This window comes from Anser cygnoides, chromosome 15 (genome assembly GCF_040182565.1).
Source record: "Anser cygnoides isolate HZ-2024a breed goose chromosome 15, Taihu_goose_T2T_genome, whole genome shotgun sequence".
NCBI classification, from domain to species: Eukaryota; Metazoa; Chordata; class Aves; order Anseriformes; family Anatidae; genus Anser; species Anser cygnoides.
In genome coordinates, this window is record NC_089887.1 from 9,753,129 (window position 1) to 9,779,335 (window position 26,207).

The 26,207-nt window shown below is 38.4% G+C and overlaps 1 protein-coding gene across 1 annotated transcript in view; it reads right to left on the reverse strand.

Annotated features, from left to right (window-relative positions):
- Window positions 1-26,207, reverse strand: part of LOC106033372 (BOS complex subunit NOMO1) — a 27,853-nt gene continuing 1,646 nt past the window's right edge. Inside the window, exons 3-31 of the mRNA XM_013176809.3 lie at window positions 25,808-25,853; window positions 25,265-25,365; window positions 25,035-25,141; window positions 24,769-24,841; window positions 24,076-24,228; window positions 23,139-23,276; window positions 22,280-22,369; window positions 21,558-21,663; window positions 20,971-21,121; window positions 20,253-20,430; window positions 19,330-19,471; window positions 18,318-18,449; window positions 17,369-17,505; window positions 17,004-17,091; window positions 16,054-16,117; window positions 14,851-14,946; window positions 12,176-12,385; window positions 11,791-11,873; window positions 10,666-10,825; window positions 10,417-10,543; window positions 9,686-9,799; window positions 8,900-9,027; window positions 8,175-8,316; window positions 7,299-7,382; window positions 5,695-5,805; window positions 3,617-3,718; window positions 3,277-3,396; window positions 2,263-2,355; window positions 1-1,855 (exon numbers count right to left, since the gene is read on the reverse strand). Of these exons, the coding sequence (XP_013032263.3) occupies window positions 1,724-1,855; window positions 2,263-2,355; window positions 3,277-3,396; window positions 3,617-3,718; window positions 5,695-5,805; window positions 7,299-7,382; window positions 8,175-8,316; window positions 8,900-9,027; window positions 9,686-9,799; window positions 10,417-10,543; window positions 10,666-10,825; window positions 11,791-11,873; window positions 12,176-12,385; window positions 14,851-14,946; window positions 16,054-16,117; window positions 17,004-17,091; window positions 17,369-17,505; window positions 18,318-18,449; window positions 19,330-19,471; window positions 20,253-20,430; window positions 20,971-21,121; window positions 21,558-21,663; window positions 22,280-22,369; window positions 23,139-23,276; window positions 24,076-24,228; window positions 24,769-24,841; window positions 25,035-25,141; window positions 25,265-25,365; window positions 25,808-25,853 (3,408 nt within the window). The 3' untranslated portion in view covers window positions 1-1,723. The remainder of the gene's footprint in view (window positions 1,856-2,262; window positions 2,356-3,276; window positions 3,397-3,616; window positions 3,719-5,694; window positions 5,806-7,298; window positions 7,383-8,174; window positions 8,317-8,899; window positions 9,028-9,685; window positions 9,800-10,416; window positions 10,544-10,665; window positions 10,826-11,790; window positions 11,874-12,175; window positions 12,386-14,850; window positions 14,947-16,053; window positions 16,118-17,003; window positions 17,092-17,368; window positions 17,506-18,317; window positions 18,450-19,329; window positions 19,472-20,252; window positions 20,431-20,970; window positions 21,122-21,557; window positions 21,664-22,279; window positions 22,370-23,138; window positions 23,277-24,075; window positions 24,229-24,768; window positions 24,842-25,034; window positions 25,142-25,264; window positions 25,366-25,807; window positions 25,854-26,207) is intronic.

Sequence of the window (26,207 nt, forward strand, 5' to 3'; positions counted from 1 at the left end):
TTAGCAAGCATTAATGCCTTTTTATTAACAGCATTCCCAGTGTTTAATGTCAATCATCAGCAAGTCCCACAGTTCAGAGGTCAGAATATCCTGTTGTCCCCCAAGTCATATGAAATGTTAATTTCTTCCTCATACATTTCCCCCAAGTAGCAATTCCTTTATCAACATTCACCAGACTAAAATAAAAGTGTATTAAAAGGGTACAATTTATTACAAGTCCTCCAGCACTGTTTTCCCCCATATATTTCATCACAGCAAATTATACATTTCTAGGTCATTAAGTTGAGATCGTGACAGTTTATTAGAGCTTCATCTCAAACTCTATACATACATGCTTTTTTGACATCCTTCATTTTTATTATGATCTTGGTAAAATTTCCCTCAGCTTGTGTTGTACAGACATGAGTTTAAGAAGAATGATTACCGATTGAAGTTTTAATTACTTAGGCCCAAACTAGTACAAAATACCAACAAAAATACCAAAAAAGCATTTTGCATCCCGTTGTCTAAGGTAGGGTTTGTAAGCTTAAATATTTAAATGTAAAGGGACTTTATGTCAAGTACAATAAAAGAGAAACATTGCCACTTACTGGCAGTACCAATGTCTTTGCATTAGATGTATGCATTTATATGCATCTTTCAAAAGCTCTATTAACCTTTATATTATTTGTCAATAAAAAGCCCCATTAACATTTAAACTGTGTATGTCTAACTGTCTGTTTCAAACAAGAATCAAAAGATAACCTGTTAAGAAACAGGCTATTATTTATTACAGTCTACATTATCGGGACTGCACATGTTGGAGATTTCCAAAAGCTAACATTTCTTTAAGTAGTTTAAAAAAACTCCATCAACAGTTGGCAAAAAGGCTCATGGCCTGAGCAGGAGATTAGACAGATACACAGATAAATGGGTTTCACAAACAGCACAGTACAACTTTGGAAAGAATAGTACAACCAGCTTGAGCTACTTCAGGAATGCTGGAAGTCTAAAGAGATCGCACTGTACATGAACTTGAAATTTAAACACTGCTTTTGCAGTAGGATCAGCAGAACTTACTTTACATTAACAACTAATCTTACCTGACATTAACAATTTGTCTTTATTGGGCAAATACATGATTTTAATCAAAGAAAACATATTCATTGGATAAGAACTGAAATCACAGCTATGCAAGTAACGGACTCTTCAATCAAGCTGATGAACTGGAAGTGCCAAGGACGTAACTGACCAGTTCATGCATGTTCCCTAGAACTTTGTTGTTTCAAGTACCACTGATTTAGTAAAATCCCTGTGTGCTGCTTCTCTAGAATAAAGTGGGTATTTTGAAAGGTAAGCGACAATGTTCCCAAAATATAGAGACTGAAAGAGAATTCGAGCAGTTTGGGTTTTTTGTAAAAAGTGTAAAACTACTGCTTTTACAAATCATTAATGGAAACAGCATGACTCATTCCATTGAAGAGAAAAAAAATTCACTAATTGTCTTCAAGTATGGGAGATGTACTCACAGTAACAACAGAGACATTCATTACTTTATAATAAAGAAACCTATAGACTCCATGGAAAATTTACAACCAAAATGGAGTTAGTGTGACAAATGGTGCTCAGGTAGGAACAACAAAAATATAAAGTTCAAAAATTTATCAAAAATGCATTTCAGTGGCTTCGCTTCCCCAGGATCCAGTTTGACGGAGCATCACTTCATGCAATCATTCCTTTCACCTCACGTCCGTCTTGTCTTCTGTTTTTTCGTTTGTCTTTTTGCATCCTCTTGCCCACCTGTGTCAGAACCTGTCTGTCCAAGCGCACGTACTCCTTGCAGCCGTGTCGTCAGTTGCAGCAATAAGGGAATAAGCTAGGTCAAAAAAAGAAATAAAAGGGAATCAGCTTGTGATTTCAGTGACATGTAAGGTCTGAATGGTAATGTTCTTCAGACACATACATCCCCAAACAAATAGAACCTATTGCATAAATTGCACGTCTATGTGGCATTTTGTTGTGTTTTTTTTTCAAGAAACACCAAATGAGAAATTCAGAAATAGCAGAGGAACTCAAACTTCACACTAAGGTTTTCTAAAGGAAGGTAATTCTTCAAAAACTTGGCTACACTGTGTCTTTTCTTGAAATGCATCACAAAAGGTGACCGCTAACTCCATCTCTGAATATCCATCACAACCAACCTTCCCTTAACACAGTACACGAAGAATTCATGGATATTCCTCGAAAATAGTATTTGAATAAGGACAGAAAAACGTGACCTACCTTATCATGATTGTACCCAGCCAACAACAGAAGCAGCGTTAGTGGCAATGCAATGTAAGATCCTTGGGCAATATCTTGCTCAGGGAGCTTTCTCTGAAAACAGTGGAGACCATGGATTTTTTTAAATTTTTTTTTTAACAGTAAGCTGTGGCACATTCAGCCCCTCCCATCTGACTTCCTTCCAAGTACCTCTAAGATTTACTTTACTTTTAATTTCAAAGCAGATCATTCATCTGTTATCTTGATCAGACCCGTTCACCTGCTACCTTCTTGGGGTCTGCTGTTTTTTAAAGCTAATTCACCGACAGTCAGTCTCCACTGTTAACCTGTGGTTTGATTTACCTGTCACATGCCACCCAAATCTCACCGATCTCAATGATAACACTACAGCAGCCACACTAGCACAAAATCTTCCAGGCACATCTGCATCCTTCATCTGTAACTGCCATTTCATGTTCATGCCCCCATGTTTCACTGAACATGTAGTGATGTAGAAAAGAAATAGCTAAATATTACAGAATGAATACTTCCCTAAACTCATCACACTGCTCAAGTCTGAAATGCACAAAGACATTTCTCTCTCTTACGGGAGATTTTCCCTGACATTAGTTTGAGAACCCCTCTGCTTCACCTCCAAGAACTGAAAACTCTCTTTTGGGCCTGGTGACACTTGTTTCCTTTACAGAGATGTCTTTAAAGGAATTCCTACAACAATCCTGTCTTTCTCCTCCAGTCCCCAGTTATGACATCCTTTCAGTTACCGTCATGTCTACAACTCCTTTGTGAACACCCTAAGTGCTTCCCACAATACACCACGCTATTACATCACTGCCTGATGCCTTAAATGTGGCCAAAACCAAATTTACTGTCCCTTTATTGCCTCTCATAAACCTTTTTATATTTACATTAACAGCAAGTTAGACCAAGACCACAAGATACATGCAAGCTAAACTACCCAGACAATTGCTCTCGAGGTGAGCACTCAAAATGAATGTTTATCTATCTTGTACTTACAGTGGGACTAAAGACCAACGTAATGTGCTTATGATATCCAATGGCAGTGAACGAAACTTGAGGCAGGGTGTAGTCATACTGTGATTTAGTTAATGTAGAATCCAGGAGCACCACGTAATTCTGTGGGTATAAAATTAATTCAGTCTACAGCACCGGCAGCAGTCTGAGGCAAAATTAGTTTCAAAGGCAAAAGTCAGTGTAATAAGCTTCAAATCTTCTGAGACACTGGTTACTCCAGCATGAATACAGTACTGCAGGCACACCGAAAATAACACTTCAGCATGCTCAGGGAAAAAAAAATAAATAAAACAAGCCAAGCTAATTGTTCAGCAATACTTACCTCTCCATCTCGGAGCAGTGGTGGGAAATGGAAGAAGAGGGATTGGCCTAAATTGACTGTATGAATTGGGTTGTCAAGATTTTCACTTTTGTAGAGCTTCACCTGTGAGGGAAAGAAGAAATCACAGAACAGATATTTCTGAGTCTGCACCAGAATGGCTATTTTAGATAGCCCGTATCTTGCAGGATAAAAGCACTTCAAAATTTATCAAGGGTTTTATAAACAAAAAGGTGTCAAGTAAGAGCACCTGGATTTGTTCTAACCTATGATGTGAGAAATAACGGAAACAGACTCTAAAATAACTGCAGGGACAACCGGTATCCACTATTTTCACATACCTAGATGTATTAGAAATAGTCCATGCTTTGCATTAAACAGAATTAAGTAATTCTTTTAAATAATCCAAACAGTTTCATAGGAATTTGCAGTTGGGGATTGTTTTTATTACTCTATTAGGCTCATTTTGCTTGGTTTCAGTTCCCTGAACTTATTTAACAAACTACACACCCTCAAGCTACAGAATAGGCCTGAAATACTGAGCAAGTAGTTTGCTTAGAAATGAGCATAATTAAAAGAGGATTGCATCATACTCAGTAAGGCTGCTGGGGGGCAGCAGTAACTCCTTTTATGAGATTGTGTACGGGGTCTGGCTGGGATGGAGTTAATTTTCTTTATAGCAGCTTGTATGGTGCTATGTTTTGGATTTGTGGCCAAACACACCCATGTTTTAGCTATGGAACATGTATCCTCCAGAGGACATATTAAGCAAAGTTTGGGGTTTTATGGACTACTCTGCAGCAGCCTTCTGGCATCCATACAGTTATTTGTAACCCCGTGGATCAGATATTTGTAAAGACTCGACTTTTCTTGCACACAGCCCAACTGAAATTCTCATCAATTCTGCCCAGTGCTACCATAGCTGCAGCTCCGATCACAGCTCACCAGAACACTTCCAGTTGTTTCATCAAGAGGTTACACAACCAGAAGGGGCCAGACTGAGGTCACAAAACCTCTCACTTCTGTCTGCATCAAATTTGAGCACATCTTTCAAAGACAAAAATCTCTGCACTGAAAGCAAGAGCTATGATATGCACACATCATCCAGCACGCATGCATTACATCCAGTGCAAGACCCAACCTAATATGAAACAGGTACAGGCTTGAATAACTTCCATATATTTACATCCTAACATCAATTCCTATATGCTTAGGCAGAACTGAAAGGGCCTAAATTTCCCGAGAAAGATGGAAAGCATGCTCAAGTGCTCTGCACTGAAGTGAGTTGTTTTCCTTTCACACCTGCTCTGAGTGTTGGATGCTTTGCACAGCTCCCAAAACAACCAACAGTTTAGCAATGAGATCTTGTCAGGTAAGATGCATAATGGACTAATCTAAAAGAAATCCAGGCACTGTGTTTGTATTTGTAGATAACATTTCAAAGAAGAAGCTTTTAAACTTGAAAAATAGTACTGTAACTCCTATCACACTAAGAACTCTTGCAGATATTTCCAGCAGTTACACCATAAGCCAAAGGATCACAAGAGTGTAGCAATTTTTTTTCAGATTACGGTACAGTTTTTTGAATTTTGAAAATTTCAGCTTTACTATGTTTTGTACTGTCTTCTATAACTGTACTTTTATATTAATGTATTCTATGGTATAGCTGCATTCACATGGCATCTTCTTGCTAGCAGACGTGCACGTCGAGAATTCCAGGTATTTCAGGAATTAATGCAAGTTCTCTGATGCAAAACACTCATTTCACCTCTGGTGTCTTCCTCTCCCTATGGACAGGCCATCTCAAAGCAGGGGCGCAGACCCAGTAATGGGCAGGCCAACCTGACAAAATACTTCTTACATATATTCCAATGAAATAACAGAGACACTAAAACAAAGTAGTGAGGAACACTGGAATCTTAATTCTATATGAAATTCAGATTCATCTTCATTAAACAATTAGTTTTAACTTGAATTAAATGTGTGCTTCTGGCTACTGAATGATTTCCAGTGACTCTACAAAAGGACACTGGGAAACCAACAGCAAATGCACTTAACAAAGATCAAAGATTTGAACTTACACATAATGTGGACAGATATTCAGAAGATGTAATCACATTTCCACTTAAATCAAATTGATTAATCTGCCGAAATGCTATAATATTAACATCACCAATGTCGCTGTTCCCAACCTGCAACAGACAACAGAGTCATGTTTTTACAGACAGAGAAAGAACTAACAGAACACAAATACTGCTCAATTTAAAAAAAAAAATGGATTTTGTTCTCTAACAGCCACATGTAAATGTAAGGTCTTTCCAATTGCAATTTTCCTCCAGAGTACAGCTCACAATTACAGACTTGTACAGCACAGGGATAATGGCATTAATTTATTTAAACTAAAAATGGAAGAAGTATCAAAAGCATGCATTAATGTGAAAGAGGCTGAGCTGCACCCACACAACAGCTTGAAGTCTGAGCACTGGTTGCAGTATTTTATTTCTGTGCTGAGATGCATATTACTATGCTAGGACGTGTATGCAGTTGATAAATGATAAATATACTCATATCATAATATAACCTGCTGCAAAAATATGTAACTTCACTGTCTTCAAAATTGTTTAAAATATGTAACACTTGTGTTTGTAAATCTCAGCTCTGATCAGAGTACGAAAAAAAAAATGGAAAAAAAAACTAAACTAAACTATTAGACTAAAAAACATTTAGTCTAATAATAACTACAGTAAGAGATAGGTTGCAGTCAGGCCAGATATCATATAAACAGTCTGGCACCACTGGGGCAGTACATTTTTCCTGCTGGTGTCTTTCAGATGCTTTTCCATCCTGAAGAAAATGGCAGCCAGTTGGGATACAATCTACTGCACACAGCTCTCACTTGCAGTACATAAGCTTCATGTGATTTGCTGGAATTTGTGTTGCCGTTCCCTTCCCTTTGCAAACACTCTTCACAAGACACTAAGGACTTGAAAGAATTCAGCCTGTTATGCTGCAAAGGAGGGTATCCTGGTCAGGCATGCATCTGAGCTCAAATAATGACTATCTCCCACTGAAACGTTCTAGACAATAATGAAGGCTAATTAACTTTTGCTGAATGTCAAGAGATAAGCGAGAAGCAGCTAATTTGAATCTGTAAGGATGAAGGAGTATTTAACAAGATTTCATCAGTTTTAAATTTGAAGTTATTATAATATTTTATAAAGATTTACTAGTCTGAATGACAATTTCATCTACATCAAGACCAAAGGATTTGGACCAACTAAAGCACAATACGGTATATTTATCAATCAATAACTGAATATGAGGATAGGATAATATGACAAATTATGACAACCTCAAATCACTAGTACTCTGTTCCACATCATAAAGAATGCTGGAAGATAATGCTGCATATTTATTCCCTCATTTCTTGATGTATAGTTTTTATGACTGTAAAAGAATCCTTTTCACTTGTTTACTGTTTGGGCCTTATTTTATTTCAATTTTAAGCTATGGTGCTGACACACAATAGGAGACCTGCATTTACAGAGCTAACTTGCTGAAAGCCACTTGTCGAAACAGAATGCATTCAAATATGTTGCTGCTGATAGAATAGATGTAATGCCTAGATAGATGCATTTCATATTTAAGTGATACCACACAAAAAAAAGGAAAAAAAAGAAATTACCTCAATTGCCCGGTGCTGTGGTAAAGCTCTTTCAATATGATCATTGCCTTCAGCTTTGAGTTGGACATGATACACACAACCAGGCTAAATGCAACATTCAGATGATAAGTCTCAATGCTGAATAACATGTACTTTAATTTTAGAAGATATTAATTGAATTTTCTAACATTCCATTAGTTTTCCTTATCCTAAATAGATAATTTAACCCACTAAAACCATTAAGGGTGTTTACTTCCCGTAAATACAAAAGGACTATCAGAGCTTTCTCTAGTTTATTACATTATTAAAAGAAGTCACCTGCTGTGAAGAGTTTTAGCTAGAAAGAAAACACATTAATCAGGATTAAAACCAGACGAAATACTCCTTTCTACCTCAGCATAATTGCTTACTCCACACAGCAGTCCCAGAAATTCAGGGTTTTCTGTAGAACAGCTTACTTCACATCCATGCTGCACAACCAACATACATACACCCAACAGACCGCTAGAACATACTGTCACGGTACTTTCATGAGAGAAACTTAAGAGAAGAGAACAAAAGAGAATCCCCTGTTATAGCACCTATAGTTTTACTTGAACACCTGTGAGACACCTTCTTGTGTCACATCGTGGGAACTGTTTAGTGTTTGTGTGAAGGCTGTCAGCATACGCTGGCAGAAAGTTGGACAGACTTGCACTAAAGGAAAAATTTCCCCTTTTACTAGAATGAATGATCACTACATGACAGTGCCTCCTAACAAAGACAGACTCAAGGGAATTTCAGCTAGCAAGTGTGATGGGAAAACAGAAATCTGTAGCTAATTCATAAAACAGATTATATTGTTCCATTATCACACTAACATAAAAGTAAATGATTGAGGAGCATTCTAATCCTTACCAGAAGGCCACGTAGCCTGAATTTGCCCTCTTCATCAGTTATTGTGTCTTCTCCATAGATGCTACACTTTTCCTGCCCCACAGCTTCTACTGAGACGCCCTGCTCAGGCTCTCCATTTAATGAAGAAACTGTGCCATAACAGCTAGAGGGAGAAAGAGAAACAATTGCTACAGATGTGCAAATGCTGTTTTACTGCTCATTTTTAAGACATGCTATTGTTATAACTCATGGGAAAAGTACTTTATTTACTTAGCATAGCACGCAGAGGGGGAATTTTAAAGCATTTAAATCAGCTGCAGTTCAGACTACAGCTTTAGGAATACAAGTTCCCTACCCTCCAAGAACAGCATCACTTACCCCTGAGGGCAGGGAAAAGGAGGATCTCAAAGCCAGATGCCTGAAGTAGCATACAGTCCCTAAAATACACCTCACCTCTCCCACTGGACAAAGCACCAGACATTTCCAGTGCCACTGACACAGTACTTTCATAGCAGTGTTTTTCCTTACAGCCCTGTCATCTGGGCCTAGCTATGTATCCACATGCATGAGAAGATGTTTAAAAAAAAAAAAAAAAGTACTTATAAACACCATAATGAAGTTATATTGTGCCTGCAGAAGTACCCTCCAAACCTTCAAAACAGAGGTTTATCGGGAGAAAAAATATTTTGCGTAATGCATCCTTACACAACATGCAGCATTTTGCACAGATTTTCAGCTCTACTGACCTGTATGCTGTTCTGTAACCAGTTATCCGAATTTTAAGATTCTGTCCTTCCTGCACTTCAATCATTTGTGATGATGGTTCAAAGCGAAACTCTTTCATCATGGGTTTAAAATAATACTGCCCTGGGCTCTGCAAAGATAAGTAAAGCAAGTTTACTGATACTGACACAAAAATTCACCAGCTCCAAACAATTATGTTTCTGCAAGAGCTCCCTAAAGTTCTCTGTCCCAGTCATAGGCTAAACTGGTTGGAATATATGAGCACTGCAAAACAGGGAACACGTTGGACAATGAACCAATGGAGCTCTACCAGAAAATAAAGCCTGAAAAAGGAAAAGAAACCATGACGCTAATACTTTATCACAAGACCACAAGGACAGGAAAGTGACCAGGAGAGAAGGATGTTTGCAAGGAAACTATTGAGGCATGTCTACACAGATGTACAGATCAATAATCTAATTACATTTCTTTCCTCTAAAGACTAAAATGATCACCAACCAACTGGCTTGTTTCATCTTTATAGACTGCAAGTTTGTAACCGAGATCAATCAACATCATCTATTGCCTGTGGGGGAGATTTTCCAGGTTAGATTTCACATCTTCCACTCTTTAAGATTTTAAGTGCTGTCCACTCTGAGGGACCTACACCTCTCGCTGTGAGTTATGATTTCATAGGAGACCACAGATCCCCCGCCACTGAAAAGCACTGGTAACATCCCTATTTTGGAGGCTAAAGTTACACAGCATCACATATACAACCACTTTGAGATGAACCAATTTCAACTTACCAGATTGGAGAAAGTCAACATGCCATTATCCTGTGTAAGGAGGTTGGACCGGAACATCCCTCCACTAAGAGACAAGAGAACTCCAGCGAGAGCCTGATCATCCTCGGATTTGATCTGTTTTTGAAAATGCAGCAGTTATACCAGAAGGATAGGATCGCCTCATGAAGAGGGGTTCAATTTGGAAGCCCTGTGGAAAATGCCTAGACATGCTGGTTCTGAGCACTCAGTTTTGAGCAGAAGAAAACTAGTAGCATCTGCAGCATCACGCTGCAGGGCTATGGAATCTTGTGCTCTCAACATCTGGGCAGTCAGAGACACACACGTCATGTGCCACTAGAACAGTCATTCTCCATCACCTCACAGGACATGGTGGGGAACAGAACAAAGTATTCCCAAGAATAAAACCAGGCACTAGTTTGACCAGACTGTCTACACCTGAGAAATAGAAGTAATCAAGAGAAGGTGGTCAAACTCTGCCAAAGAAAATAAATCCAGTCTTTTGAATTGCAGACCCTTATTTTCACTCTATAAACCATGCAAAATATCATCTGTATGGCAAGTTACAACTATATCATTTTGCTGAGGTTTGTTTCCACTATGATGAAATTACCTGATCCCTACATCCCACACCCATCTGTGTTTGCCTGGGACACAAAGGTTAATTTTTTTTGCCTGTCTACCTCTAACTGCACACACTATTCGATCAGATCCCAAAGCATTTAGAACATTACCTCAAATGTCACCCCAGCAAGGGCAAAAGCTTTGAAGTCTCCAACTGTTCCTTCTACTGCAGTCAAAACAAATCCTTCTTTTTGAGCAGTAACTGTATATTCCAAGTCACTGTGGAGTGGCCCAACACTTCAAATATAAGGAAATAAGAGCTCATTTTAAAAGATGCATTTGGATATTACATGTGTTGTCAACTCACCATGGCACTTAAACCAAAGAATCCAAAAGATCATAACAGATCTGCTAATTACCTGTAAGCACCTTTCTCATCAGTGAAAACTGTGATGAGAGGCGACGTTGCTCCCTTTTCACCAATGACAATCTCAACGCCTTCCAGTTCAGGATGAATCCGCCCTTCCATAAATAAGCCTGCCTTTCCATGAATCTCTATCAGCTTTCCAGGACAACTCTCTTGGTCAGTGCAAAGGGGATTTAAAACAATCAAAGTCAAGAATACACTCATCATTGCATCTTACAGCAAGAGTTTAACTACTTCCAAAGAGATGAGTCAACATTCTTTTGCCTTGGAATACAAGATCAATCCACATAATTGTACAGGCTCTTGGCACATGTTAAAACATCTGAACACTCAATAAATTGAGTAACTGAGTACCAAAGCTATAAGCATGTGGCCAGCACAAACATTTTGGATTTGCTAAGTACTTCGCAGATTCATAAAGTTCCATATACTGCAGCCACACGGAAAGTATTCCAACAGCAACAAAATTTTGTGAGATCAAGTTGAGGTCAGCGTATGCCATGTTTAATGACATAAGCAAATTTAGTTTTGTTTACTTGATGTATTTAGAATGTGCACAACAGAAAGGCACATAGAGAGGTACCTAATTTTCTAGCCATTTCAAACCAAGGATGTTCATTTAGGAACCTTACAGCAAGATGGACACTGACCCAACAGGTAGCATAGCTGACTGCCGATAGTTCTCACGATTTTAAAGTTTACTTTTTTGTGACTGTTTTTATTATAGTAACTTAATACAGAAGAAAACTTGACAGAAACTTGAATTGGCTATCATATTTTAAATATAAACACTGCTTTTGCACAACCATTTTTCTAGATAAGTGTAATATGAGTAGTTCTGAGAATCTGCTGTTATATCCAGAAATCTAGTCCTTCCTCTTGTGCCAGGTGGTCTGTCAGCACTTGAAAGCATATTTTACTCATGAAAACTGTATTTGCATCCTCTACCAAAAGCCCATAATTCCAAATACCATAGAGTGAAACTGTCCCACAAAGAAACTGGTGCAATTGAAACTGCTTTCCTACTATTTCCTTTGAAGAGCTATTCATATGTTGATCTGTAGGGATGCATTTCTGCCTTAAAAATCTATTTCTTTCAAACTAGATTTAGATTTACCTCCACTAACAACTGCTTCCACATAAGGTGGGTAGAAAAGCAGCTCTTTTGAAGACGGCGTCACAGTAATTTTCTCTCCAGACCTATAGAGCACACACAAGACAGTATTAGGAGAAAATGGAATCAGCATCTCTCATGTAGTACAGAGCACTGCGTATTGACCTCAGAACCCATCTGAATACCCCAAGGGAAAAATATCAACAATAACCTATGCAATATTCATATTATGTGGTATTAGCTTCCATTTAGATAGCAGTCAACCAGAACAGACATAAGCATCCAGGGAGCAGCTCTTTCCTATGTGGAATATATCAGTATTCTTTCTTGTGGAAAGGCCAGACAATAGAGCAAAGAAAACACCCTGTCCATTGGAGCTTGGTAGTACCTTGCCCAGTAAGAAAATTCATATAAGAATGGTCCTTGGAGTTCCTCCACCATTTCTTGCACTGGTGGCTTTGATCCTTCCTCTTCTTGACTCTTCTTTTCTCTCTCTTGTCGGCGGGCCTCAATTTCTGCCAGCTGCTGCTCCCTGCGTAACTCCTGTACAGATTTCAAGGGCCCTAAAACTAAGGCAGGTTCACTGTCAATAGAAGATCTGAAAACATGGAAGAGAAAACAGAATAAGCTCCTTTCATACAAAGGGAAGAGAGCTTGTTACAGGGAAGAGAGCAGTTACAACCTTTATACCGCAGCAGACAAATCCCAGAATTTTTCTTTTAAAGCTATTCCTTTTTAATTCCTCTGTTTATTCCAAGCATAGGTAAAACCTTTATGCCCATAACACCATCAGTTACTACTAGAAAGGCTTGTTCACAGGGGCTACTGGTAACCCACCAGGCCTTTCAGGAAAGGACCTATTCACGACACTCACAAATTCTGCCCCATTATGCTATAACCATTCAAGAAGTTAGGGTGCTGTTGTCTTCAAATATCCAAATACAGAGCAAACAAACAAACAAACAAAAAAGAACCACAATTGTCTCAACCACTTTGCATCTTAGCTGAGGGTTGTTTGTTTTGTTTGTTTTTGTTTTTTTACATAGAGTCTTGATTTTGCACCAATTAGCATATGGCAGCTCTGTTGCAGGAGCAATAACCTCCCCCAGAAGCACTGATAAGCCCACGTGGGTGGTAAATTCTTAAGCCAGAGCAATAGTTTGCAAGAGTACCTTTAACAAAGCCATAATCTAAAAGAGAAAGGCCTAAATTTCAAAACAGAGAACAAGCTTAATACAGAAAGGATGTTATACAAAATAAACAAGAAGACTTGTATCTCCCTCTTTTTCAGTACTAGAAACTTTCCCTCAGAACCCACCTCTCAGATTTAGAGTATACAAGAAGAAAATAATCTGTCACAAACAAATGCTTCCAATAGCTGGCAGTTCCCAGGAAAAGTGCCAAGTTGTGACCTATTGGCCCTACACCTTTGAACCATCCAGCTGTCCTGTCACCGTCTACTGAACAGATTGCTAGGTAAGTTTAGCTACCTTCCCTAAATCAGCTCAGAACAATGGATCTCGTTTCACCTTCCCTGATCTTACCTCCTCTCTTTTCCTACCAATTTCTTCTAGTCTCCAACCATCCTTTGTATCTTATCTCCTGTCCTGTCTACAACAGACTGAAAAAATGACGCAGAACACTGCAAAATCCTCTAAAAAGGAGTGAACTGAAATGATCACCATTATTTTTCCTACAACCACTTTAGATTATCAGGATAGTTCTGTCTCCTGCTTCAGTCCTCATCTGTCTCTATACAGACAGAGGTTTTTTTTTTTTTTTTTTTTTTTTTTAAGATACTATTGCTCTTTCATACTATGTTTCATCAAGGCTTTAAACTCTTACTCTGCAGTCCAGAGACAATCCAGAAGCTTATTAAAAATTTTTTGCCTTAAAACCTATTAAAAATCTGTACAGACATAGTCTCATGATATTGCTTATAAACTTCTCCAGTCTCATTTTTCAAACATAACAATTCATGTTCAAAAACTGCTAATAATTAGCTTTGATTTTTGGATAACTGAAAGTTAACATGTCTCTGTCCTGAATCTTGTACACAAGCACAAACTTTAAAAAACAAGGATCTTGCTTTTAAATCCAGAGCCGTTTCCTTTATGTTGACAGACAACAAATTGGACTTTGGCTGAAAAGCTTCACGCAGGCTTGAACAGAGACAGTCTGTGGCAACTGAGCTGCCTCCAGAGCACTTGCCAATAGTCTAAAAAAAAAAAAAAAAAAACACCTCAGCCTGGAATGCTGGTATAGTATTTGCTTCTATGCTAAATTGGTTTTAAAATCCTAATGGCTCTCTGCTGTCTCACTGTTTCTTTTCTGGCTGCTGTTGTTACCCAGTAGTTGCAGTTGTAGATTCATTAAACTCAGGGACTCAGGGAAGAGCTCTGCAGGAAATTCGTTTCTCCACAAAGATGCTTCATACATTCAAAGTTTGAGAGCCCCTAGTCTAGAACAAGTGGACATCAGGAAAGCATTAAAGCACTCATCATTATCAGCTACTTTCAGGCAGAGCTGGCACCTCATACTATTAAAGCTGTTCACAAATCAGCGCTCCCCAGTGAGCTGTCTGTTCAGCTAAACATAAACTGGTACATTAGTGTGTAATCACTCTGCACGGTTTTCCTCTTATAGCCCTCTTCACACCAGTAACAACGCTCTAAAGCAGCAGATTCTCCTTCTGAGGTAACAAAAAAAAACAATCCCAGTGCTAAAGAGCTCAGAGCAAGCTAAAACAGTATCCTCTGAATTCTGAAATTTCAGATCATTAAAATACGCAATCACTCAGAAAATCATTCCTTTTTATCATGACACACAAGTAGAAAAGAGTTGTATTGAAATCAAGTAACAGTGTTCAAAATGAAGGCTCAGAATTATTTATCCATCTACAAAGAACTCAAAGCACAGCTTAGCATAAAAACCTCCTGCAGTCTAGAGTAGGATGCCATTCCCTTAGAAAGCAGCCACTGTGGTATTAAAATCAGAATAAAACTTTATGAGAGAAACATCTTTCTTCCCCTTTTTACAGCCCCGAGATTTCTTTGTTCTTACTTAATGGTAATAGTCACATCCATCAGTTTATCTGTTACAATCGAGCCAAGGACATGGTGTCGAACAGCAGTGAGCGTCAGTATACTAGGAGAGGACCTGTAAATCAAATTAACAAAGAGATGAACTCAAAGCCTCCCTCCTAAAGAAAATAACCACATCTTATTTAGCTGAGTTCGTGCTCCCATTCTTAAGTTTAGAGTGCTTTATAAACCATGACATACAAATTGCACAGCAAAGTTGTAGTGCTAACACGATAGCGTATTGGAGAGGGAACATTTTCCATCTGTGAAACCCAACTACGTGACATTGGCCAAATAACTCCCTTGCTTTGTGCCTCGCACTTCCTCTCAAGTTGATGTTGATTTGATTGATTTCATACGTACAATCTCTTTACACACAGCAGAGGGACACTCACGAGTTAGCAATATTGGACATGGCCCACCATGCTGCCCCAAGTCTAATGGTACTTCGCTGCCAAAAGGGGTTCCTGTTCCAATTCATCTACTCAGTTGGTCCTGGCTCTAATGTTTAGTACATCTCTTTTTGAAGTACTTTTAATTCACTAAGCAGAAAACAATCAGATTTTAATACTGAATTTGTTTCCTGCCATATTAATGAATAAGAAGTAGCCAGGTAGCAGAAACCCTCTTTTTGGAAGCAAACAGCTGTCAAGCACTTTGCCAAACCTTAACTAGAAAAAACTAATAAAACATAGCTGACTTTGAAAGTTCAGCACTGCTCACTGGTGATTAGAATGAATATTTACTCAGCCTGCAAAACTGGGGTGAGCAGAATCAAATCACCACAGACAGTTATGGCACCAGGGACATACAAGTGGTACGTGCCTCCTAGTAAACTTATTACCCTATCTTTTGCATTTCAACCCTCACAAATCATCAACAGTTTCCACTGAAATCTCTCTGCTTTGTTACAAAGCAAAAAAGCATTAAACACAGACACACAGCAGACAGAAACATCTATTTGAAGTATTAAAAGCATCTTTAAAGCCTATCCTTAGTCACATTTTCCTTTTTTAAAGGGCAGAAGGACACATCTCATACACTTTGCTAAAGCTTCCCTCTATTGGTTACAGCCAGTTATAGCAACAGATCCTGAATTAATCAAAGAAAGCAGCTGCAGCAGAAGGAAGCTTTGTGAAAGGATACTTATAGGCGTAAGATTAAAAACAGATTTTGCTCTTACGTGTCATAAGTGTAATACTCATGTTCAAATTGGTGGCAGGAACGTGGGGTCACTTCATAGACACCTGTGAACATTAAGTCAAAGAATCATCCACTGGGGAAAAAAAAAATCAAGCTTGCTGTGTTGGCTGAATTCTCAAGAGCACATGAGAACTGAGGTATAGAAACAATTACTAGGTTTGATTGTAAATTAATTCACCTCTCTTCAGTCACAGATCACTACTGGAAGCTGCGCAGAGTTTCTAATATACACTGATACAAAACACAATTAGTATCACAGCAGAGTGGCACATAAAAACATAATTACAAATAGAACACACTAAACAAGGTCATAAGTAATCTATTATAGCTGGTCTCAAAGCTGATTTCCTTTGATTCCAGAACTACAGTTGAAACTGTGTTACTGTATTGCGAATGAGGCCACTGACTAAGGATGAACTGTGCAAAGATGAAAACTGAATCAAAACCAAATTCATTTCTTAACTGTTTCATTAATGGGCAATAACAAGGAATTAGCTCTGAGACACTAAAAGTGAAAAAAAAAACTAATTTTAAAACATTCTTTTTTATTTTATAGATAAACCTGTGGTACCATTAACAGCTAACCTTCAAGAATCCTGAATTGAAATGAAACTTCTATTTATCAGTTACAGATATCATTCCAGTTACAGAACCGATATGAACAAGATTATTTTAACATGCTCTTGATTAGTCCAAGATTAATGCCCTTCACCTAGTCAAAAAAAATATTTTGCTCCAGAAACTAAATTTAGGTAAATGACTAAACATTAAGAAAATATTAAAATATTAGAACAGAGAATTTATATTCAGCTGTAAATAAAATAATGCCTCTCAGAAACCTCAGAAGCCACAACAGATTATTTTTAATTCCCAGTAGTATTAGTTGACTGGTTCTTTTTCTTTTTCCAACTAACATTTTAGCGCTGTTACCTGGCTTTGAAAGACAGAACCTATTGACTCCTTTAGACAGGTTATAAACACCAACATTCTCCGGTCCATTTCCATCCTGGTAAAATTCCTGTGAAGTCGCAACACAATTCACTATTAGTAACTACCAAGCATCAAAATGAAAATAGTATTTGCCTAAAGGTACATCAATCCTTCTCTTTTATAACAATTAACAACAACAGAAGACCATTTTACTAAATCTAAGGGACAAACCTCAAAGTGTTTCAAACATCAGTGTTCCTGTGCTGCAGGACGCCCTAGAAAGAAAGCCTTGATTCCAAAAGTAACAAAAGCTACCTACACAAGTTCATTAAAAAGAAAAGCAAGGATGTTTGTTACCTACGTACCAGTGTAATTGCATGAGAAAGGGAACACCTCAGCATATATCCAGTCTGTCTGAATTCTACTCCTGAAACATCCTCCTCCATAACTTCCAGCTCCAAAGATTTATTCTTCCAGCACCAGTCTTCATGTACAATGCTTACTAGAATACACATCACAAAAAGGTTTTAGTAATGTAAAACTGTGTAAATAAAGCAGCTTTTGTGGTGTTAAAAGCCTGTACCACACTAACTTCCCCTGACAATAATCTTCAAAGCCAGGTATACAATAAATATAAGCACAGAAAAGAACTGTAGTATCAGAACTGGCTCACAGCACTGCCACATCACCAGGAATCCAGCACATCTCATTAATGCAAAAGCTATTTTAATAAGGAATAATGAAGTCTGGTAACCCTAGAAAATTCTGCATTCTGTGCTACCATCACGGTATTCAAAGATGTCTAGAGGACAGCAGAAGCTAACTCCAATTTCACATAGTGAAATGATGTTCTGACTCATATAAAAAGAGCAATATGTATGTAGCCCTTCTACACCTTTCCCAGGAAAAGAATTTCTTTTCATAGTAGGCCAAGGCAGGCTGGCAAAAACACTTATTGCTCTTTGGAGAGGCTAGTTACTGTGGAAACAGAAGACCTGTGGTGTGCTCCTACTCTCAGGTTTGGGACAAGTCAGTTCACGACAAAGGCCTTTCACTTGACACCATGCATGTGTATCCTAAAACGTATGGAATCAGTTACCCGAACACTGAAAAAGTGGTTAAGCAGACAAGATGAAGAAAGCCTGATACACTGGTGTATAGCATTGTTCCAGATTTTCCTAAGTCTGAGAACTAGTTCCACATTGGGCATGTCACATAGAGCATAAACAGTATCCATGATAAAAGAATTAATACAGACTAAGTCACTAATTTAGCTAATAAGGTAACACTTCCAGCAATTCCCCATATTCCTACTTTTGTATTTGCCAGGTGGCACGTTTTCAAACGTGAAGGCCACTGAGTCCGTATTTCCAGAGAGCTGAAGGTTACGTTTTTCACCCTGGCGGCTCACAGACTGTAACGTCACCATCAAATCACCGCAAGCATCTGTGCAGAAAAGACAGAAGAAAATGAGGCTGCATTCTGTCTTGCCAGCTTTCCCCCGAAACCCCAACTCCAAGGAAGCTTCATGTGTACTAAGATTAAACCAACTGCTCTTTTCCAGTAGAGAATATTTCCAATTAAAACGATTAATCTTATTTCCTAAGCATCTGTTTACTAATGTTTTGTTGCATTTGTCTGTAAATTTAAGCTCACTGATCTTATTCTTGTATCTAAGGACAAGTAACAACCAGAGGCCAACACTAAATTCCTGGGGTCCACCTTACTCTGCAGAGACTACAGGGGTCCAGAAAACACCTGAGATGAATCAGAGAGAAAAAGGAAGGAGCAAAAATGACAAAACTCAAACTCTAATTATCACCTGCTAAAATTAGTGGGTACTCAAGGACAGCAGGAGAGAGGAACCTTTGACTAAAATTAAGTGAAAACACTGAGAAAGAGAACAGACTGCAAGCTTCTGCCAACAGCCTGAGCCTCTATCCTACAGGTTTTTACATGCACTGAATTTTATTCTTTTTAATGTCTTTTTCAGTATTTCTGACATTGTTGTAAAATGTCCCAAGCATCAGCCAGGATTGTTTGCTCCCAGAACTTAACCGTCTTTGAAAGTAAACAGGTCAGAACTTACTCCTAGCAAGTATTAAAAATAGGTAGGTAACTTCACTCCAAACTTCATTATGGTGCTAACTAGGCTATAAGGTCTCTTGAAAAAAATACCTGTTTCATCTATGTGCTGGAAATTAATTTACTTATCTGTTGATGGGGCTGACCACAGCAAGTGGCTTGATCAAAACTGTATTCGTTCACACATGCAGTGCTGAAGTTCTCCATTCTCTTTTCCACTTCACTTTCCAAACTGGCTTACCTAAACAAGAGATCTTCCCAGAGACTGATGCCAAAAACTGAGAGAAGGTCACATCCATTACTGGTCTGTCTGTAACAGTAACAGGGAACACTTTGGGTTTCAAAGCCAATCCTGCTCTGGTCTCAGCTTCTGGAATAATTACCTGTAGAGTACAGGACATCAGCACATCTCCAGCTTTTGAATACCAGTCCAAATTCACCCACTCTGCTGACTTCAACTCACTTATCAGAAATTAGAAAATGGCTATTTACTGTAAGTCTCAGGCAAAGCAAAACCAGCCTCTCAAATATAATGTTCAAAATTCTTCATTAAAAATCCTCCAAACAACTGCAAAAAGCCTAAGCTAAAAATTCTCCAAATATCTTGGTTTCAAAAGTTTGAGAGATTTTCCACTTTGAGATCTATCTACTCCTGCTTCCACATTGGGCTGTTTCTTTACTTGTAAGGACAGCCGGAGGCCTTATAACCCTGCACTTCCCTATCTCCCAGCCTGCAATTTCCCCCCACAAGGGGTGAATTCAACAAAATTCTTAGTGTTTGTGCTATAGGTTCTGCTATGACCTGTTAGCTCCAGAACCACTGAGACACCTGAAAAAGGTACACATTACATGTGTCATTCGTAGGAAAATATATGAAGATAGTGAACTAAGGGACACTACAAATAGAGGAGAGAGAGCAAAACCCTTCAATCTCAATGGCCTGAACACCTTTTAACAAGTATGAAGGGAAAGAAGGGAAAGGAGCGTGAGAATTTCAGATTATAAAGAAAAAAAAGAGTAACCATCATTGTTTATATAGTACAAACAGGAGAAAAGGGCCATGAAAATCCACATTCAACTTCTCAATTTTTAGAAATTAAATGTTTTAAATTTTCTAAAACTTCTTGACAGTCCTACAATGAAGAAATGGAAGCTAACTCTTACCTGAACATTGTATATACCCGATTTTGCCTTAAAACAAAATGCTCCATGAGGGTCTGTTTCTGTTGTAGCCAGTGATCCTTTGTCCTTGTCTAGAGGCATCATGGTTACCTTATATTTATTGATCTGTTTGACTGCATCAGGTAAACGAGTTACTGAGATCCGGCCACACACACTGAATCTGTAAAATATTGGTTATATATTGGTTTGACAAAACTCAAAAAATACTTGTTTTAAAATTTCCTCAAGATTTTAACTGGTTTGATATGTTTTGTGTCAAAGATCACAAATCTGATAGATAATGCACTGGAACACAACCCTACCACACTATACCTGTGAAAATAAAAGAAAAGACGACAAATTACAAGCTGTTAAGTTTCACTTCTCACCTTAAATAGTGCACTATATTTAGTCACTGATAAAAACTGTAATTGATCATTTAACATATTTTTTTTCTAATTGGCTAACAGATTCTGCACAAGCTTGTTGTGATTTGTCTCAGGAAATTCCTAGTTATCACTTCTCTTGAAGGTTGCCATTATTTCCTCCTAAAAAGAAGCTCTTGGGCACAGAAACCATGCCTTTTCTGTCTATCTCAGCTCACACTGTATCTCCCAATGCTGCACAGCCTTACAGCGCACTATATTGAGTCACTGATAAAAACTGTAACTGATCATTTAACACATTTTTTTTCTAATTGGCTAACAACACTGGTACTTACCCTGTTGCAATGATGTTTGCTAGCTGAGGGGTATTTGGTGCTATTTTCACTGTAATAGTATCAAAGAAGAGATGCTCTTTCCTGGCATGAATTGTGTATGTACCTGTTGTTATGTTCTCAAGGCGGAAAGATCCATCGGCTTTTGTTTTTACTGGAATAAATAAAGTGAGGAGTTAAAAAGCAGAGCATTTTTTCCACTGTCTATCTTCACGTGTCTAAAGAGCCAGAGGGTATGTACTCCTTTAGGCTATTTTAATTTACATTGCACAACAAAGAAACAGTATTATGTTCCTTATTAGATCAACCTCCAATTCTGTATCATAAAGCAACATTTCCAGTTTGGCATATGTTTGAAGGAAATTATAATAAATTTTCTACTGCAAAACAAATGAACAGCTAATACTCTCATCTAAGCCAAAAAATGAAGAATTACTCAACTGTATGAAAATCAGTGTAATATTGCAAATAAATTACAAAAAAAAAGTAGTGTATTATCCTGAAGGTTTAATTCCATTGCATACCCTGCTCCTGTACTTGAGCTTATCAAAGATTTATCTGTAGCAACACAGACCAAGACCACTGCATACCTTTAATCTGATTGTTTAGAGTCACAGTGGCATCGGCAACTCCTTCCCCTTCGGGACCATTCAATACCCTGCCCGTGACAGAGAAACCCATCACATGGAAAACAGGCTGAAATGGGAAAATAAAGTTATCATTAATCTTCTCCGAGTAAAAGCATTCACACATCTACAGCAATCAATATGTATTGGTTTTCGCCTTTACACATAAAGAAAATTTACTTCCAGATTTAGGAAGAAAATTCAACAGGATAATCACAATGAAAGTATGCATCAAGCTCAAGGCATATTGTCCTGCTAAGAAGTACAGGAACTGATTCTTAAGTTACCCGCATTAGCACACTTGAGAAGACTCTAATCATACATCATAAGGCCATTACTCAAGAAACTCTGCAAATCAGAGTTTTATTTACAGGCCCTTCTCAAGAGATTTGACAATGCAAATGAGTAAACTTAATCAACCCAAAAGGTTACTGCCTGTTTGCCATACAGACATGAAAGTGAAAGGGACAGCTTCTCCCTATTTTGTTTCTTCCTAGTAAAATGGACTGAAGTATAGAAATACAGAACAGATACTGTCATCTACCTGCTAGGCAAGAAGGTACATGTAACAAATCTCTTTAAGCTTCTTACAAAGACAATTTTCCACAACACAACTGCTTTCTGCAAGATCAGTTATACTTCTACAGGAATTGGTACAAACAAGATGATTTCTCTAAATGCCTTACCTCAATTTGTAAACTGTCATGTTCTACAAAGAAGTCCAACCTAGATGGTGCAACGTCAAAGGTAATTCTCTCCCCCCTGTAGAATGGTATCTGAAAGGAGAACACATTACTTTGACTCCTAAGAAGCTATGACATCAGAAGTATTTTCCTTTACCATTTTCCAGGTCTTTTTCACTAACAGACACCTCCACAAATGGCCAAATGGGCTGAAAACTTGCTGAAAAAATAACTCAGAGTGATGGAGACAAGAATAAAAGCAGGATTTCAAGAATGTTTGATGGAAACATATACGAGATTATGCAAAGAAACAGAAAAGTAACCCTCTAATGAGAATACAGCAAAGGTATTCAATACAGAGTTCACGTAAGAGAATATATGATCACTACAGGATTAAGGGAATGAGAGAAGTTTGGATCCCACTTCTAGATCATGCAGTCTGAGACTGGAAGACCATCATTCTAGGCAGTGCAAAGACATCCATGCTCCAACACTACCTGGGCATAACAAAGAGAACGGTATAAAAAGAATACAGAGAACTTAAGGGATGTGAGGTGGCTGTAGCCCACTGAAACTTTCAGCCTCCCATCAGCCTCTAGAGGTGGTTCTGTGACTGGCCAATGTATTCAGGAGATCTGTAAACAAATACTGCCTCAGAAATCACACCAGAGTCCTACCACAGCAACTCACTTCACCGTCAAATGCTTTACATTGCAGTCTCCATCTCCATTTTTCTCACCCACCTCGAAATATTTCAACTGGTTTTGTCTTTAACAGCTGCAAAATTACGTATGATCTTGCTTAGAGAGCAAGAGTTAATAACTCAATGGATAAACATGCAACAAACTTTCTAGCTACTTACCACAGTGTACTTCCCACTTGGTAGGGAAAGAAAGCTGAAAGATCCATCTTCTTTTGATACAACATTGCACAAATACGTCAGAGACTCATCTCTTGACTGGAATCCATCCACAGGAGAAATATTGCAGCCCACAACATCCTGTGTCAATAAATGCATTAATTTTTTATTTTTTTTTTCTTGTGGGTGAACACAGAAAATAATTTGGGGGGATGTTGGATGATTCAATATACTATACCATGAAAGAAGGATGGGAAGTACAAAAAACAATTCAGACGCAAAGTTTGATAGCATGGTTTACAATTCTTATACAGGTAAAAAAAAAATAACCAATAACAGACTTTATGGTAACAGGGACAGAAAACTGAGAAATTAAACATCCTTTAGATGACAGACAGAACTGCATTGCATGTCTTAACACAAACTGTCCTCAGCTCTGAGGATGAAGTTAACATTACAGAACAGAGCTCTACTCCGCATATCAAATCACAGTACACAAATGGAAGTTCCATGCTCTTCATAAATAGCACATTTTTAAGGTGGAAACAGAAGCTGCTGAACTTTGATTTCACATAAAAAGGCACAAAGCAATTAAGGCTTTATGTTAAAGACAAATTACAGCTACTATCTAGTGAAACAGGGTTTGTCTGGCACTATCTTGAGTCTTTTTACAGAAGCTGATCTTTCACAATAGAGGACTGTCATATTTACAAGGGAACATTGTTACTAACCAACATTTAACATGCAAAAAGGGGTAACTGGAAAAATATTGTCTTCAAACTGTAACCCTTAAACCTGCTCACCCACAAGGAACATACAGGGCAAAAACATGCAGTGAACCATTTTACATTTTGCATGCGTTGCCTGCTTCAGCTCAAGTCTTAGTTTTCTATGCCCCTGAACAACCTGAGTGTCGGGAAAAGTTCTGAGACACCATTACCTCTTTGGTGACTGAAGAAGAGAAAAGGAGAAACATGACTCCCTTCATTGGTTCTCCATCACTCCTTACTGACCCAGAAACATTGTAGCCAGCAACAATCAGAGGACTAGCAGCATAAGCATTAGAACTTACTACCCGTACCACAGTGTTTGCCTGAAATACAGAAACATACATTTGCATCAGAAGTAGACATTAAATCTCATTTACAGCACTAAATTACAATTAGAGGCTGAATAATCAACATCAGAAACAGAAGCCAGAGCAACAGTTCTCAAAGAGAGTCCAAAGGCTCTTCAGAACAGAAAGATGCTAAAGCAAAGATACTACTGTAAAACAGCGTTTTTACTGTTTTACTGGTTTAGGAATTGGTCAGGATTTCAGAGCTCATCAGAAAGCAAGCAGTCTGAGAGGAAAGGTTTAAAGCATCTGCTATGTTCTCCAAGTTCCTGCAAAATGCATAGGATTAGAAGACCTAAAGCAAGAGCTCATTTGACAGTCCTTCCCCAGCTGGCTCCATTACCTCCAAACCAGGCCTGCACAAAGCAGTTTCTTGCCTGCCTCAATTAAATTTAAGGAAAACCGCATTAACCTCGTCCACTCGCACAAACCTTTGTTCATGCTAGCTGATCAAGGTAAGGTCTAGCCAATACACTCTCCCTAAGCATGCAGAACAGAACTTTTGTAGGCTCTAACCTCTTTCAACAACCAGGTGGGATGAGACGCAAAGATTTCATATTCACCAGGAAGCACTTTAAAGAAAGCAAACCTGTAAAGCAAGAAAAGGATGGTGTTGCTTAAGAAACAGTCATTAACATTTGTTTACAGAAAAGCAATTCATAGCCTCCATGCATTACAAAATGTATTTCGGAACTTCTATAATCCCAACCAATATGGCAGAATTGAAAGAATCTCGTGTAAATGAACACATGACTTATGCACATGCCTATTCCCACACTCACTTTCCTCCAGGCTGGGTAACAGTTGCTTGTATGTTTACATCACTGCCAGCATTTCTCAGTACAACCTGGACTCCAGCTGGACCTAACGCCTGACCTTTGCTGAGGACCTGTCAAAATGAAGAGAAACCAGTGTACAAGTGGATAAAAATAACTTCCAGAGGTGAAGTAAAATATTTTTATGAAGGTAGAATTAACATGAGATGGAAAAAATAAGTAAAAAGAAGTCTAACCTTTCCGTTCACAGAAAACCCTGTGAACACAAAGTTAATATCGCCTCCCTTTGTGCAAATGTCATTAATGCCATCTACATGAATATCTACGCTGGTTGGTTCTGGAGGGGAAGGACAACGAAACAGCATGGTAGTTAGTGACAGAGGAATAACGGAGCAACTCTACTTTGCTTTACAGCAGCTTTACAAAACTCCCACAGAAATGCACTAGCTCAAGTGCATTAGTTATGCCCTAGAAGCCTTGTCTTATCCAAGTTAACCACCCACAAATCCTAACGTTGAAAATCCTTCCCCCTCCCATTACAGATATTTTTACAAAAAATGCACATCCCTTTGTATCAATTCATGGGTTGCTTTGTCAGTGTCTACTTTACAGCTTTATTTTTCTCCTGTACAGTAAGTACATTTTAGTTATTAAAACCATGCAGTAGGGCTTATGTCTTCTGAACAGCACTGGATTTTCCATGCCAAATGCAAGCTAGTGATAATTGAAGTCCCACATTACAAATACACTGGCCTATTAGAAGAGATATGAGCACTTACCAAAACTCCACCCTAGGGGAGGCTCAATTTTAAGAATGAAATCCCCCTAAAAGTTAAAAAAAAAAAAAAAGTAACACTCTTCAGTGATCTGAATTCAATTTAGCTGAAGGATGGAAAAAAAAAGTCAGAATACAAGCAGCATGCCGCAGAGAGTAACACAAGACTCAAGTGTCCCATTCTCTTCTCATTCTACCTCGTGTGCTCTGTTCAAAGCAGCAGCAGCATCTACCCAGACAGACTGGGATGCTGGGCTCGTGTCCAGCCAGCTAAGAGTGAGAATTAAGTAGCATCACGTTTATACCGCTTCCACACCAAACCTGGCTCATGGCCAAGCAGCTCAGTGTTAGAAAATGTTCAAATCTCTCTACCTGCCCCAATAGATGTGCTGTAAATCTGCCTT